General features: G+C 39.9%; 1 protein-coding gene across 1 annotated transcript in view; it reads right to left on the bottom strand.

Moving 5' to 3' along the window:
• Positions 1-328: 328 nt before the first annotated feature.
• Positions 329-16,561, bottom strand: part of LOC310949103 (uncharacterized protein) — a 29,451-nt gene continuing 13,218 nt past the window's right edge. The window contains exons 30-49 of the mRNA XM_083916436.1: positions 16,472-16,553; positions 9,426-15,574; positions 8,601-8,797; positions 7,766-7,937; positions 7,195-7,439; positions 6,858-7,041; positions 6,488-6,686; positions 6,214-6,392; positions 6,046-6,115; positions 5,423-5,562; positions 5,304-5,335; positions 5,049-5,217; positions 4,476-4,577; positions 4,322-4,362; positions 3,983-4,108; positions 2,833-2,934; positions 2,609-2,737; positions 1,459-1,498; positions 1,027-1,150; positions 329-829 (exon numbers count right to left, since the gene is read on the bottom strand). Of these exons, the coding sequence (XP_083772562.1) occupies positions 646-829; positions 1,027-1,150; positions 1,459-1,498; positions 2,609-2,737; positions 2,833-2,934; positions 3,983-4,108; positions 4,322-4,362; positions 4,476-4,577; positions 5,049-5,217; positions 5,304-5,335; positions 5,423-5,562; positions 6,046-6,115; positions 6,214-6,392; positions 6,488-6,686; positions 6,858-7,041; positions 7,195-7,439; positions 7,766-7,937; positions 8,601-8,797; positions 9,426-15,574; positions 16,472-16,553 (8,666 nt within the window). The 3' untranslated portion in view covers positions 329-645. The remainder of the gene's footprint in view (positions 830-1,026; positions 1,151-1,458; positions 1,499-2,608; positions 2,738-2,832; positions 2,935-3,982; positions 4,109-4,321; positions 4,363-4,475; positions 4,578-5,048; positions 5,218-5,303; positions 5,336-5,422; positions 5,563-6,045; positions 6,116-6,213; positions 6,393-6,487; positions 6,687-6,857; positions 7,042-7,194; positions 7,440-7,765; positions 7,938-8,600; positions 8,798-9,425; positions 15,575-16,471; positions 16,554-16,561) is intronic.

The raw sequence follows: 16,561 nt of genomic DNA on the forward strand, positions 1-16,561 counted from the left end.
AGCAAAAACAGAATTGCGTACATCATGTAGTTAATACAAGGTTTTACTTACTGTGCAAAATCTACATTTTAGAGATGAATGATTATTGGAAGAATGCATGCCAACAGTGCATAATGAAATAAAAAACAAGAACACGTGATCATCAGTAAAATAGTTTTAATGACACTGAAGTTTGACACATCAGATGTTTGACAAAGATAGTTTGCATATTCTTTACACCCTTTCATTTATATTTTCAATGGGTTTTGAAATAATTTATGTTGATGGTGCTGTTAGAAATAATGACCAAAATCCTTTCAAATTCAAAACCATGTTTTCAAATCTTTCACATTTTACCATAAAGATATCCCATTCCCCAGTGAAAATTGATATAATGTACTCCAGTATCAGATCAAGTCGTCTGTTATGTCTCAAGTCAATTACAGTAAAAGAAGGAGAAAAACCCTCACCCCACCTCTTTAAAGCTAAAAGAGACACCAGGACACAAATATGTGCCATCATCACGGGGCACTACATCAACCTCTGCTGTAAAAGGTTTTACTAATTTACCCGGCTGCTGAATACAGAGAGGTGTGTGTCTTCACATATTGAGTCTTGACTCTCTGAGAGTTTTTAGAGAGGAATTGTTAAAGTTTATGAAAGTATTTACTTTTTTCCCTCCTTCCCGTCCACACATTCAGCGACATGGCAGCCACACTTGTCAACTGAGATGTAGGAGTGCTTTATCTTGCTCCCATCATTGCAGCTCATCTCCACCTCCTTCTTACTGGTGGCCATTTCTTGACAGCATGAGCATGAATGCATCAAACGGTTGTTGTCTGCAGAGTATCTGCAAAAAGAGACAGGATCACTGTCAGTCTGCTGCTGTTCAATGTAAATTAAATTAACATTTATATTAAAACTCAACATGCCTTTACAACATGATTAAGTCGTTTGAACTATATATATATATTTAAATATATATATATATATATATATATATATATATATATATATATATATCAGGTTCTTTGTTTGAAATCTCACATTGAAGCGGACGCCCCACAGGATCCTGCACAGGATGTGATTTCAACTGGCACAACTGACTTGCAGTTCTTTGTCTTCAGATAGGTGATGTTCCTGTTCAGTTTACAGTCGGTAAGAGGAGTACCTGTAAATGAAACATCTTTTTCAGCTCGCTACAAAAACACACATTATCATTTTAGTGGCAAAATGAAATAAAGCAACTAATAGATGGAGTATTAGCCGCTTTTAAAAAAAATGCAAAAACAGCGTTATAGTTTATGATGGACCACAGACGATTGCCTATCGATGAATCCAAATATCAACATATTAATCTATGATGGTCATTAGTTGCATCCTGAACATTTTTCTTACTGTTGTCAACGCGGAGTACGAATAACAGATGATAACTGCAAAATAGTGTTATTTTAATCTATTTTATCGTCTCATACTTACAAGTTTTGCAACAACCGTTGGTGTCACTTTGTTCAGTCCCCTGTAATTTAGACAGTGTGGATAGTAAAAAATGAAGATAGACACTGACAGACATGAAGTCATTTATATCACTGATGTCTTTGCACATGAGCAACATAAAGCGATTTCCTCTTCACTATGTACTTATGTTTTTCAGCACATTTTGTGTATTATCGTCTCTCATATTTCTCTCACCATATATCTTACTTTATAGTTTTTATCATTTTAGACCATTTACAGATAAACGTAAATACATTTAACTTACAGTGCCTTGCCTTCTATACAACGTCAGTACATCTAAAACCTTGACCGTGATCTTACATCTACAAAGCAAGACAAGGCCAAGCCACGTTCTGCACGTGTTACAACAGCGTGGCTTTGTATTAAAGAGCGCAGGTAATAGACTGGCCTGCCTGCAGCCCAGACCTTTCTCCCGTTGAAAATCTGTGGCACATTATGAAGAACAAGAACTGAAGTCGTACATCAAGCAAGAATGGGCAAGATTTCCACCTACAAAGATTCAACAATTAGTGTCCTCAGTTCCCAAACGCTTATTGAGTGTTGTTAAGAGCAAAGGTGATGAAACACAGTGGTAAACAGTCCCCCTATTTTGGAAAGTGTTGCAGGCATCAAATTCAAAATGAGTGAGTATTTGGAACAAAACAATAAAGTTTTACAGTTTGAAGATTAAATATCTTGTCTTTGCAGTGTTTTCAGTTGAATATAGGTTGAAAAGGATTTGCAAATCATTGTATTCTGTTTTTAAAAAAAAAATGTTTTACACCATTTCCCAACTTCATGTATATTGGGGTTGCCGCATGAATCAAAAATATCAGAGGGCGGCCGGTGGCTGAGTGGTTAGAGCAGGTCCTCGAGGCAGTGGCTGAGGGTTCGACTCCGACCTGCGATCCTTTGTTGCATGTCTCCTCATCACTCTCTCTCATCTCATTTCCTGTCTGTTCTCTCTAATAAAAGGCTTGAAAAACTGTCAAAAAACATCAGTAGAAATAACAAAGCTAACCCCATAGGAAAAGTGAACTGAATGAGCCAGCATGACTTCAGAGTTAGGAACAAAAATTATAGCTACCAGAATTAAGAATGTATACTCGCTTCAGGTCTGTATTATACTCACAGGGACGCAGTTCTCTGGATCAAATGCAGGACACGTTACTTGTTTTTTAGAGGTTACGAAGTCATCCTTTATCTTTTGGCAATCATACTTGGTACAGTTGTCATTTGGTGGTGACCAAGACTGTGAAGGCTGTCAGAGGTGTAGAAGAGGTCAATTAGTGACTTATACCACAATTTAAGGTTACACGCTCTGATTTGAAGGTGTTTCACTTAAACTGGACTTACTTTAATAATTATCGGAGAAGTGAAGCCTTCGATCTCAATAACACAGCTTGTCTTTTTACATGATCCACAGCATTGTCCAGGTTGGTCTTCATACTCATAGCCCTATTTAAAAAAAAAAACATAATCTGCAACTTCAATCAATTAAATGTATACATTATTCGTTATTAATTATTTACAGAGTAATGTTCACCAGGATAGTTTCATTAAATTACAAAAAGAAAACTTTTCTCCCACTTACTCCAAAGTGGTATCTGATCTGACGTGCAAAGGTTTGAGATACAGTATCTATCTGAGATTTCTGCTGCCACCCGGATCAGGTGAAATTAGATCAAAACACTTAAGATTATTTTGTTTGTTTCAGACAACGACAGCCCTGTTTCTCTGGATAATCTACAGTATAGGCCGTCAACAATAGACAATTTCTTTAGTACAAACAAACACAAATCCCATTTATTGTATTCGGACTGTGCCAGAAATCTCAACAGACAGATGTCTCAAACTGCATGACTTGACACTAGATATGACATGGAAAAGTAGCAGTTCTTGTAGTTTTGTCAAGTTTTGTATATTTGTCTATGCAACAGCAACTGTTATACAAATCAGCAGAACCCTTCGTGTAGAGTTCAGGAAGTATAGGATATGAGTTATGCAAATTCTAGCATGTGCAGTTTTACGTGCCAGGCAAAGAGCCTGTTTATACCTCTCTTTCTTTTCCTTTTTCTCTCCTTACATTCACTCTCTGTGCTGCCTGAGCTGTGGTTGCTGTGAGTTTGGGGTACTCTGAACATTTTGCACACATTTGTTTTGACACACCAGGTTTAGTTTAGTCAATGCCACCCCTGTAATGGTTTTTGAAAACTTTTGAAATGTATTTTTAGATAAGAAGAAAGCCATGTTTTGTTTTAAGATATACCCATTAATGTACTTTCGTTATGTTGATAAATTTTGTTTGCCACTACCTCCGTATCCCATCCTCCACATTTTGTGAACCTTTGTTACATTGGCAGGAAAGCTGTAAAACATGGCAATTTTCACTTTTACTCTAATTCTGTCAAATCATTTGATTGTCACGTTGTCTGCAACATGTTTTCACAATATACACCTAAAATTACTAAACTGCAGTGCTCTTAATAGTGACATGCAAACGTACCTCTGGACAGACTGCTGGAGAGCACTGAATCATATTACACATGATGGCATTCAACTTGCTGCTGGGATCCTGAGTTTCAGTACAGTGACATGATTCACATGGGTTTTTGGAGAAATCCACACCAGGCTGTTAACAATGAAATGTAAAGTTTGAGCCATATTTCAGATAAAGATCAGCAAACCATATGTCACTCTGGTCCTTAGACTTACAGAAGAATGGTGAGCTACATTTAACTAAAATAATAGTGAAAGTATTTAATATACTTAATTTAAAGATTGCAGAGTTTTAGTAACCCTTTAACAAGCGAGTTTAATCTTACTTAAATGCCTTATTGCTTACCTTGTACTCTGTATCGTTGAAAACACAGACGCCTTTGGGCACTAGATCAAAAAATGTGAGGTGATTAAATTAAAGGCTTATGCTTACTTCAGTGTAATTGTTCTCACACAAACACTACAAGCAAATGAAATTGAAACTTTTTTGGAAAGCTTACCACACTGTTGAAATGGGCAGCAAGTCTCATTTGACACAAGGATCTCCAACTCAAATCCTAGTTTGCACTTTTGTGTAGCAGAACAGCGGTCCCTATCACATACTGTGGGTTGAAAGGTAAGACATTTTAATGCTCTCAGTATGTAACCAAGGAGACCGAGTGTCTTTATGTAACATACCCCATTGTTCACTGATTGATTCACTGCAACGATTAGTCATACAGTATATTCAGAGAGGCTACCTGGACAGTAATTTCAGATGTATACTATTTATATCACGGGAGGAGACTAAATAACAAACACCTGTCAGTATAACACAATAAAGTTCAACAGCACCCTAAAACTATATCCTGCAAAATAATTATAAAGTTGAATTAACACATCTAAAACTATTTTAACAAAAACGTTATGCTTTAAGCTACTTCACAGGAGGAAAGACCATATTTCCACAATGTGAGTAGTACCCCCAATGATGAGAACATTAATATAAGTAAGTAAAATCAGTGGAGAGCGAATAAAATAAAATAATAATAAATCATTAAAAACGTATAGGTGTGTTTTTTGAAATCACTCACCACAGGTCAGCCTCTTACAGCAGTCCACTGTGCTGTTCACCAACACCTCACCTTCCTCGGTACAGACGATTGGTTCTTGAATGGGACATGGACGAGGCTTGCACTGAACACCCAGAATGTCTTTATCACAAACACATTGCTGACAGCCGCTCTGCCAAGTCTCCCCAACCTGTTTGAGACGTAACAGAGTTAATGTTGTGACAGCAACGGATATTCTGTGAATAATGATGGTCAGTCATGTAGTGCAGCATTTACCTCTTTAGGTTGGCCATTAGGTCCAGTGCAACCTTAAACAAGGAAAACAGTCAGTTTAACTGAACACAAATTCATTCACAAAGAATTTGGGTTTTTTTCACAGCAGAAAATGCTCTTACAGGAGGAGACACAGAGGTCCGATTGTGGATTGAACAGAGTCATCCCCTCTGGGCAGAAACATCCCTCCATGATGCCCTTATACGCATGGTTCGGGTCGCCTTTTCTTCCTTGGCATTGTTTGACAGCCTTCTCATTGAATCTAAATGTATAAAATATAAAGCAATTTATGGTAAAAACAACCCAACAACAGACAAAATAATTCCATAAATGAAATCATAAATGATGATGTTAATGTTTTTTCGCCATGCTAGCAGCGTAGTTCTAAAGATGGCTGTGTTGGTCCAGAATGGAACATTTCAGCAACTTTTCGATTGATTGCCATGAAATTTTTAACAGACATTGATTGTCCTCAGAGGATAAATCCTAAAGACTTTGGTGATCCTCTGACTTTCCCTCAAGCACCACTAAGCGGTTGACATTTGTGGGGAAACCTCTCAAAACTAGTCAGTTCCGTTTGGTAAAGATATTCATGACCCCTTCAGGATCAGGTGTAATGACCATGGTGATCCCATCACTTTTCATCAAATCACAATTTTGAATGTGTCCAAAACGTATGCTTACCTGCAAAACACTAACCCTGTTAGTTTGCTATAATATATAAACTGAGGCATGATTTGATTACCTTGCATTGCACGTTTGTTGAACAACTGACCCACAAGCCTTGTAGACCTTATTTTCTGGACATGTATATTCTACAAGAAGAGAAAGTGGATTTAAATATCAAAAGGATGAAAAAATGTAATCTGGACACGTCAGACTAACAATGTTTGCTAAAACGAAAACCTCCTACCACACACTCCGTTTGTAGCGTTCCTCCAGGTTATGCAGACCAATGCTTCAGCGCACATCATGGCGTACGCCTCCATAGAGGAACAACTGAAGTTGGAATTTTGCATGTGGCAAACATCAAATTTGCAAGCTTCATAAAATGGTTCTGGTGCGATTACTTTGTGGCATTCCTCAAACACCCTTAATGTACAAATAAAAAGAAAGTAGGCTGTTAATCAGTGTCTCTTCAGAATGAACCGACATATTCTGCTAATATTTATCCAGTAAGTTCTTACTTGCTCATCAGAATCTCACAAATATCAGCTTTGCAGGGTTTTTGTGATGGATTTGGTGAAGGTATTGGTGCAGGAGGCTGATTTTCACAATATGACTTATTCTTATCTGGTACCTGCCACTGATGCATCTGAGAGCATGCTGAATTAATACTGCCATCTGGTAGTCTGCAGTCATTTTTCTTGTAATTGTCACAGTTTCCTAATGAAAGTAAAAAGTAACATGACAGATATTACAACCAATGTGTTACCACATTTGATAAAATCCAATAGTACTTTCAACACTGTTTTGTGTTTTTATCTATGAACGTAAAAGGCAGTCTCATGGCTGCTCAACGTGTTTATTATAACAGCCAATAGATTTTCATCTTACCACACTGGCCCTGTGTGTTCCCGTGGAAAAGGGAAAATGGTAATTCAACGTTGAAAAACAGCCCTTTGTAAATCACAACTGCTTCAATTTCCGGGATTCTCATTAGCAGTTCAATTGCTGTACTTGTTATGATGAAGTCATCATTCGAATAAGTTGGGAATACCCGGTTTCCATTGATGAACACCTAAACAATTGCAACATTGGTTGGATTAAACATTTTTTCATCATCATTTTCACTGTACATAATTAAAATATAAGTAAAACCATTACATAATTTAAATACATTCAAGTAAAATCATTTTAATAGGTTAAAGCAGGTTGTTGTTGCAAAATTTACCTTGTTCACGGTTTTTGGGATTCTGTCCTGTGTGAGAATGACTTCATAGTTCTTGTAACTCACAATCAAGGATTTAGCACAGGTCACAGTTCCAGACGCATCACAGTTTTCGTTGTCGATCAAAATCGTAAAATTGTGTCGAGGAACGATCTCTGTGACAAGGACATATGTGCAGTTTTTCTGCATGCCGTAGTACTGGCCATCAAATGTCACATAGTGAGGATCTCCCCAGCCCATACAAATACCTGCAAATAGAAGAGTGAAATTACATCAAGTTGAATATATCAAATTAAAACAGTCCTCAAATATTTGACTCAAAGGGAGTTTAACCGTGTCAAGTGATATGTTCCTTGAGTACACAAGATATTTTTCTGATATATTCATGACCTGTGCAGAAAATTGCAGATGAACATTTGATATTGAGGAATTAATATAACAGACCTCGCTAAATATCCCTGAAACAGTTTTGCCACAATTTAGCAAACCGACCATACACGGTCAACTTAGTCTTGTTCTCGTGTGGCAGTTTTGAGATGTTTCTTGAACGTGAAAGATTTTTGTTTGAACTTACATTTGCAGTCATAGTGGAAACAGCAGCCTCCTTCATCATATACCTTGACTGGTGGTTGCCCATTTTCACATACAGGTATGGTCACTTGTTTACATTTCACATATTCTGTTATTACTTTTGCATCTTGACATAAAGCTGTGGTGCAGTTGCTTGTACTCCAGGTCTCACCATCCTGTTAAGGGACAAATATTATTTTAGAAATAATAAATATCATGTTAGAGCTCCCCCAGCTGCACATTTACATTTTACACTTTAACATTTTTACATTTTTTAATAATTATGTTGGATTTATGTATTTGTTATTTATTTATTTTATCTCCATTAATGACACAAGAGGTACTCAGCAATGTAAAATCCCTTACCTGTAAATTATTTCATGTATGGAGCTAGTTGTTATGTTTTTACATTACATTACATTTAGATGACACTTTTGTCCAAAGCCACTTCCTATAAGTGTATATCAATGCATGTTTTAATGTATCATTCTGTTAGTTTGTATGGTTTTGTAGAGTATGCTGTGAGTTGATGTGTTTGAACAAGCATTTATGTTGTCTGTAAAATATTGTGTGATTTGACCTGAGGAAGAATAGCCTCTGTTTTGATTAAGCTAATGAGAACCTTAATAAATTAAATTAAACAACTGACCCAGGTGCAATAGTATGCAGCTGCTGGGAAAAAAATCTGATGATATAAAAAGTTTTCTACTCCGTCGTAGAATTGACGATTCAAAAAAGCAACCAGAGTATGCAGAATAGGCATTACATGCTGCTTTCTTTCATCCAAGGGAATCAAAGACCTTGTTTGATGACGTCCCACTATGACTTAATTGAAATACCTTTCTAGGTGGTGTAAGATATGAACAGTCCTTGGAAGGCTCCCCTTCAGTTGTTGAGCCAATTTGTTTCGTGGTGGTAGGAGTTGGTGGAGTAGTAGAGCGACACGGTTGAGCAAGTTTCTCAACATTACATGTCAGATTGCAATATGCTGTGAAGCACCAGCCTTCTCCGTCAGTCTTATTGTACATGAAGCTACCTATATGAGGGTAAAACAAAGGCAGTTAGATCAAATGATGTGAGAAAAACAAGTTACAATGCCGGGGTTGCAACTGTTTTTAGAATGCAATTTTTGTGAAAACAAGTCTTACCAGATTGTTTTCTAAATGCACACTTAAATGTAAAGTCTATGTAAAGATCCCTGATCAGATCTAAATTTACTCCATAATATTGCAAGAAATTTCTGAATGAATATGGCTCCAATTGCCACATTTATGGCAGTAGGAATGTGATTTTAAGTCGTGACCCAACTTCCAGCTGTGGGCACTGACCCTGATCCTAAGTCACTACTTTATGGACGAAGATGAAAGACATCTTTCCTGAACAACATGAAGCTAATTGTATTGTTGGAATGTATGTACTGCAGATATGCACATCAATTTTACTACATCTTGGTTACAGCTTCCCCCAACATCCGAAAGAAATGTCGATTGTGATAAGAAATCTCAATGCAAACAAGATTTAACCCGAGGATAAAGACATTACCAGTTAGAATGCCTATTGTGATCAAACATACCAGGTTGCATTGTGAGGACAGTTGTAACCATGGTTAAATTGTTAATATTAACAATATAAACAATAATTGATGGAAATAGCCATTTGCTTACCAGGAGAAAACAACTGATCCATGTACTTGCAGTAACATAAAGTTGTTCTGCTTGGTGTTGAAGACTTGGTTGTTTCAAAAGTGGTCTTCTTAGTGGTAACAGAAGGTGTTCCTGTGGTGGGGGTTTCAGTTCTTGTGGTTATGGTGGGTTTCCCGGTGGTTGTGGTAGGCTTTTCTGTGGTTGTTGTGGACTTTTCCGTGACGGTGGTTTTGGTGGGTTTTTCTGTGGTTATTGTAGGTTTTTCAGTCACTCTGGTTATGGTGGATATTTCTGTGAATGTGGTTGTGGCGGGTTTTTCTGTTGTTGATGCTAAGGTTGTAGTGGAACTACCTTTGGTTGTTGTTGTAGGTGTAGACGTTGTTGAACACTTCTTATTGTGACAACATTTCACTTGTATTTCATAGTCATAACACATTGGAGGTATACCTTGGTCCTTGTTATGACAAATCAGCCCATCTTTTGTGTTGCATGTTACTTTTTGACCTAGTTCCTTCAAAGTAAGATCTTTGTATCGTGTTGCTCTACATTTTATTTCCATAGGTGTTCTGCAAGTTTCTTTATCAATGGGTTCATAATCTCCATCCCTTCCAACTCCAGGGTAATCCTTGTTCTTCCAATCCGACCACTCACAAACATACACGTAGCAATCAGTGACTGTGGTTGTGGTGGGTTTTTCTGTGACTGTGGTTGGGGTGGTGGTGGGTTTTTCTGTGATCGTGGTTGTGGTGGGTTTTTCTGTGACTGTGGTTGGGGTGGTGGTGGGTTTTTCTGTGGTTGTGGTGGGTTTTTCTGTGGTTGTTGAGGGTTTTTCAGTCACTGTGGTGGTGGTGGGTTTTTCAGTTACTGTGGTTGTGGTGGGTATTTCTGTGACTGTGGTGGGTTTTCCCGCGGTTGTGGTGGGTTTTTCAGTTACTGTGGTTGTGGTGGTGGGTTTTTCCGTGGTTGTGGTGGGGCTTTCTGTGGTTGTGGTGGGTTTTTCAGTCACTGTGGTGATGGGTTCTTCTGTGATTATGGTTGTCGGTTTGGTTGTTTCAACAGTGATCTTTTTAGTGGTAACAGACAGTGTTTCTGTGGATGGTTTCTCAGAGGTTGTGGTGGGTTTTTCTGTAGTTGTGGTGGGTTTTTCAGTCAATGTGGTAGTGGTGGGTTTTTCTGTGATTGTGGTTGTGGTGGATTGTTCTGTGACTTTGGTTGTGGTGGTGGGTTTTTCTGTGGTTGTGGTGGGTTTTTCTGTGGTTGTGGTGGGATTTTCTGCGGTTGTGGTGGGTTTTTCAGTCACTGTGGTTGTGGATGGTTTTTCTGCAGTTGTGGTGGGATTTTCTGTGGTTGTGGTGGGTTTTTCTGCAGTTGTGGTGGGATTTTCTGTGGTTGGGGTGGGTTTTTCAGTCACTGTGGCTGTGGTGGGTTTTTCTGTGGTTAAGGTGGGTTTTTCAGTGACTGTGGTTGTGATGGTGGGTTTTTGTGTGGTTTTGCTGGGTTTTTCTGTGGTGATGGCGGTGGTGGGTATTTCTGTGACTGTGGTTGTGGTGGTGGGTTTTTCCGTTACTGTGGTTGTGGTGGGTTTTTCAGTCACAGTGGTTGCGGTGGGTCTTTCTCCAGATGTTGTAGTTGTACCATTAAGCAAGCTTCCTGTTGCTGGTGCTGTTGTAATTGCTGTATATGTAACAACTTCCACGGCTGTTGTGGTGTGTTTTTCAGTGGTTGTGGTGGGTTTTCTAGTCACTAAAAATGTGGTAGGTTTTTCTGTGATCCTGGTTGTGGACAGTGTTTCTGTGGATGGCTTCTCAGAGGTTGTGGTGGGTTTTTCTGTGGCTGTAGTGGGTTTTTCAGTCACTGTGGTGGTGGTGGGTTTTTCTGTGGTTGTGGTGGGATTTTCTGTGGTTGTTGAGGGTTTTTCTGTCACTGTGGTGGTGGTGGGTTTTTCAGTTACTGTGGTTGTGGTGGTGGGTTTTTCCGTGGTTGTGGTGGGGCTTTCTGTGGTTGTGGTGGGTTTTTCTGTGGTTGTGGTGGGTTTTTCAGTCACTGTGGTTGTGGTGGTGGGTTTTTCCGTGGTTGAGGTGGGGTTTTCTGTGGTTGTGGTGGGTTTTTCAGTCACTGTGGTGATGGGTTTTTCTGTGATTGTGATTGTGGTGGGTTGTTCTGTGACTTTAGTTGTGGTGGTGGATTTTTCTGTGGTTGTGGTGGGTTTTTCTGTGACTGTGGTTGTGGTGGTGGGTTTTTCCGTGGTTGTGGTGGGGTTTTCTGTGGTTGTGGTGGGTTTTTCAGTCACTGTGGTGATGGGTTCTTCTGTGATTATGGTTGTCGGTTTGGTTGTTTCAACAGTGATCTTTTTAGTGGTAACAGACAGTGTTTCTGTGGATGGCTTCTCAGAGGTTGTGGTGGGTTTTTCTGTAGTTGTGGTGGGTTTTTCAGTCAATGTGGTAGTGGTGGGTTTTTCTGTGATTGTGATTGTGGTGGGTTGTTCTGTGACTTTAGTTGAGGTGGTGGATTTTTCTGTGGTTGTGGTGGGTTTTTCTGCGGTTGTGGTGGGATTTTTTGTGGTTGTGGTGGGTTTTTCAGTCACTGTCGTGGTGGTGGGTTTTTCACTCACTGTGGTTGTGGTGGGTTTTTCAGTAACTTTGGTTGTGGTGGGTTTTTCAATCACTGTGGCTGTGGTGGGTTTTTCTGTGGTTAAGGTGGGTTTTTCAGTGACTGTGGTTGTGATGGTGGGTTTTTGTGTGGTTTTGCTGGGTTTTTCCGTGGTGATGGCGGTGGTGGGTATTTCTGTGACTGTGGTTGTGGTGGTGGGTTTTTCTGTTACTGTGGTTGTGGTGGGTTTTTCAGTCACAGTGGTTGCGGTAGGTTTTTCTCCAGATGTTGTAGTTGTACCATTAAGCAAGCTTCCTGTTGCTGGTGCTGTTGTAATTGCTGTATATGTAACAACTTCCACGGCTGTTGTGGTGTGTTTTTCAGTGGTTGTGGTGGGTTTTCTAGTCACTAAAAATGTGGTAGGTTTTTCTGTGATCCTGGTTGTGGACAGTGTTTCTGTGGATGGCTTCTCAGAGGTTGTGGTGGGTTTTTCTGTAGTAGTGGTTGTGGTGGGTTGTTCTGTGACTCTGGTTGTGGTGGGTTTTTCTGTGGCTGTGGTGGGTTTTTCAGTCACTGTGGTGGTGGTGGGTTTTTCTGTGGTTGTGGTGGGTTTTTCTGCGGTTGTGGTGGGATTTTCTGTGGTTGTGGTGGGTTTTTCTGTGACTGTGGTGGGTTTTTCTGCGGTTGTGGTGGGATTTTCTGTGGTTGTGGTGGGTTTTTCTGCGGTTGTGGTGGGATTTTCTGTGGTTGTGGTGGGTTTTTCTGCAGTTGTGGTGGGATTTTCTGTGGTTGTGGTGGGTTTTTCTGCAGTTGTGGTGGGATTTTCTGTGGTTGTGGTGGGTTTTTCAGTAACTTTGGTTGTGGTGGGTTTTTCAATCACTGTGGTTGTGGTGGGTTTTTCTGTGGTTAAGGTGGGTTTTTCAGTGACTGTGGTTGTGATGGTGGGTTTTTTTGTGGTTTTGCTGGGTTTTTCTGTGGTGATGGCGGTGGTGGGTATTTCTGTGACTGTGGTTGTGGTGGGTTTTTCAGTCACAGTGGTTGCGGTAGGTTTTTCTCCAGATGCTGTAGTTGTACCATTAAGCAAGCTTCCTGTTGCTGGTGCTGTTGTAATTGCTGTATATGTAACAACTTCCACGGCTGTTGTGGTGTGTTTTTCAGTGGTTGTGGTGGGTTTTCTAGTCACTAAAAATGTGGTAGGTTTTTCTGTGATCCTGGTTGTGGTCGGTTTTTCTGTGATTGTGGTGGTGGGTTTCCCTGTGGTTGTTGTAGGTTTTTCTGTTACTGTGGTTGATGGTTTGGTTGTTTCAATAGTGATCTTCGTAGTGGTTACAGAAGGTGTTTCTGTGGAAGGTTTCTCAGAGGTTGTGGAGGGTTTTTCTGTGGTTGATGCTGAGGTTGTAGTGGAACTTATTTTGGTTGTCGTAGGTGTTGAAGTTGAACACTTCTTATTGTGACAACATTTCACTTGTATTTCATAGTCATAACACATTGGAGGTTGACCTTGGTCCTTGTTATGACAGATCAGCCCATCTTTTGTGTTGCATGTTACTTTTTGACCTAGTTCCTTTAAAGTAAGATCTTTGTATTGTGTTGCTCTACATTTTATTTCAATAGGTGTTCTGCAAGTTTCTTTATCAATGGGTTCATAATCTCCATCCCTTCCAACTCCAGGGTAATCCTTGTTCTTCCAATCCAACCACTCACAAACATACACGTAGCAATCAGTGACTGTGGTTGTGGTGGGTTTTTCTGTGACTGTGGTTGGGGTGGTGGTGGGTTTTTCTGTGATCGTGGTTGTGGTGGGTTTTTCAGTTACTGTGGATGTGGTGGGTATTTCTTTAACTGTGGTTGTGGTGGGTATTTCTGTGACTGTTGTGGGTTTTTCAGTGGTTTCGGTGGGTTTTGTAGTCACTATAGTTGTGGTGGGTTTTTCTGTGACTTTGATTGTAGTGGGTTTTTCTGTGGTTAAGGTGGGTTTTTCTGTGATTGTGATGGGTTTTTCTGGGGTTGTGGTTGGTTTTTCAGTCACTGTGGTGGTGGGTATTTCTGTGACTGTGGTTGTGGTGGGTTTTCCTGTGTCTGTGGTGGGTTTTTCAGTGGTTTCGTTGGGTTTTGTAGTCACTATAGTTGTGGTAGGTTTTTCTGTGATCCTGGTTGTGGTGGGTTTTTCTGTGATTGTGGTGGTGGGTTTCTCAGTGGTTGTGGTGGGTTTTTCAGTGGTTGTTGTGGGTTTTTCTGTGACTGTGGTTGTGGTGGGTTTTTCAGAGGTTGTGGTGGGGTTTTCAGTCACTGTTGTTGTTGTTGTTGTTGTTGTTGTTGTTTTTGTTGTGGGTTTTTCTGTTACTGTAGTTGATGGTTTGGTTGTTTCAATAGTGATCTTCATAGTGGTTACAGAAGGTGTTTCTGTGGATGGCGTCTTAGAGGTTGTGGCAGGTTTTTCTGTTGTTGATGCTAAGGTTGGAGTGGAACTACCTTTGGTTGTCGTTGTAGGTGTAGAAGTGGTTAAACACTTCTTATTGTGACAACATTTCACTTGTATTTCATAGTCATAACACATTGGAGGTATACCTTGGTCCTTGTTATGACAAATCAGCCCATCTTTTGTGTTGCATGTTACTTTTTGACCTAGTTCCTTTAAAGTAAGATCTTTGTATTGTGCTGCTCTACAATTTATTTCTATAGGTGTTCTGCAAGTTTCTTTATCAATGGGTTCATAATCTCCATCACGTCCATCTCCAGGGTAATTCTTGTTCTTCCAATCCAACCACTCACAAACATACACGTAGCAATCAGTGACTGTGGTTGTGGTAAGTTTTTCTGTGACTGTGGTTGGGGTGGTGGTGGGTTTTTCTGTGATCGTGGTTGTAGTGGGTTTTTCTGTGGTTGTGGTGGGTTTTTCAGTTACTGTGGTTGTGGTGGGTATTTCTTTAACTGTGGTTGTGGTGGGTATTTCTGTGACTGTTGTGGGTTTTTCAGTGGTTTCGGTGGGTTTTGTAGTCACTATAGTTGTGGTGGGTTTTTCTATGACTTTGATTGTAGTGGGTTTTTCTGTGGTTAAGGTGGGTTTTTCTGTGATTGTGATGGGTTTTTCTGGGGTTGTGGTTGGTTTTTCAGTCACTGTGGTGGTGGGTATTTCTGTGACTGTGGTTGTGGTGGGTTTTCCTGTGACTGTGGTGGGTTTTTCAGTGGTTTCGGTGGGTTTTGTAGTCACTATAGTTGTGGTAGGTTTTTCTGTGATCCTGGTTGTGGTGGGTTGTTCTGTGATTGTGGTTGTGGTGGGTTTTTCAGTGGTTGTTGTGGGTTTTTCTGTGACTGTGGTTGTGGTGGGTTTTTCAGAGGTTGTGGTGGGGTTTTCAGTCACTGTTGTTGTTGTTGTTGTTGTTGTTTTTGTTGTGGGTTTTTCTGTTACTGTAGTTGATGGTTTGGTTGTTTCAATAGTGATCTTTGTAGTGGTTACAGAAGGTGTTTCTGTGGATGGCTTCTTAGAGGTTGTGGCAGGGTTTTCTGTTGTTGATGCTGAGGTTGGAGTGGAACTACCTTTGGTTGTCGTTGTAGGTGTAGACGTGGTTGAACACTTCTTACTGTGACAACATTTCACTTGTATTTCATAGTCATAACACATTGGAGGTATACCTTGGTCCTTGTTATGACAAATCAGCCCATCTTTTGTGTTGCATGTTACTTTTTGACCTAGTTCCTTTAAAGTAAGATCTTTGTATTGTGCTGCTCTACAATTTATTTCTATAGGTGTTCTGCAAGTTTCTTTATCAATGGGTTCATAATCTCCATCACGTCCATCTCCAGGGTAATCATTGTTCTTCCAATCCAACCACTCACAAACATACACGTAGCAATCAGTGACTGTGGTTGTTGTGGGTTTTTCTGTGACTGTGGTGGGTTTTTCAGAGGTTATGACAGGTTTTTCAGTGGTTGTTGTGGGTTTTTCTGTGACTGTGGTTTTGGTGGGTTTTTCAGAAGTTGTGGTGGGGTTTTCAGTCACTGTTGTTGTTGTTGTTGTTTTTGTTGTGGGTTTTTCTGTTACTGTGGTTGATGGTTTGGTTGTTTCAATAGTGATCTTCATGGTGGTTACAGAAGGTGTTTCTGTGGATGGCTTCTTAGAGGTTGTGGCAGGGTTTTCTGTTGTTGATGATAAGGTTGGAGTGGAACTACCTTTGGTTGTCGTTGTAGGTGTAGACGTGGTTGAACACTTCTTATTGTGACAACATTTCACTTGCATTTCATAGTCATAACACATTGGAGGTATACCTTGGTCCTTGTTATGACAAATCAGCCCATCTTTTGTGTTGCATGTTACTTTTTGACCTAGTTCCTTTAAAGTAAGATCTTTGTATTGTGCTGCTCTACATTTTATTTCCATAGGTGTTCTGCAAGTTTCTTTATCAATGGGTTCATAATCTCCATCACGTCCATCTCCAGGGTAATCATTGTTCTTCCAGTCCGACCACTCACAAACATACACGTAGCAATCAGTGACTGTGGTTGTGGTGGGTTTTTCTGTGACTGTGGTTGTGGGTTTTTCAGAGGTTGTGGTAGGTTTTTCTGTAATT

Source organism: Echiichthys vipera (assembly GCF_963691815.1).
Source record: "Echiichthys vipera genome assembly, chromosome: 7".
In the NCBI taxonomy this organism is placed as follows: domain Eukaryota; kingdom Metazoa; phylum Chordata; class Actinopteri; order Perciformes; family Trachinidae; genus Echiichthys; species Echiichthys vipera.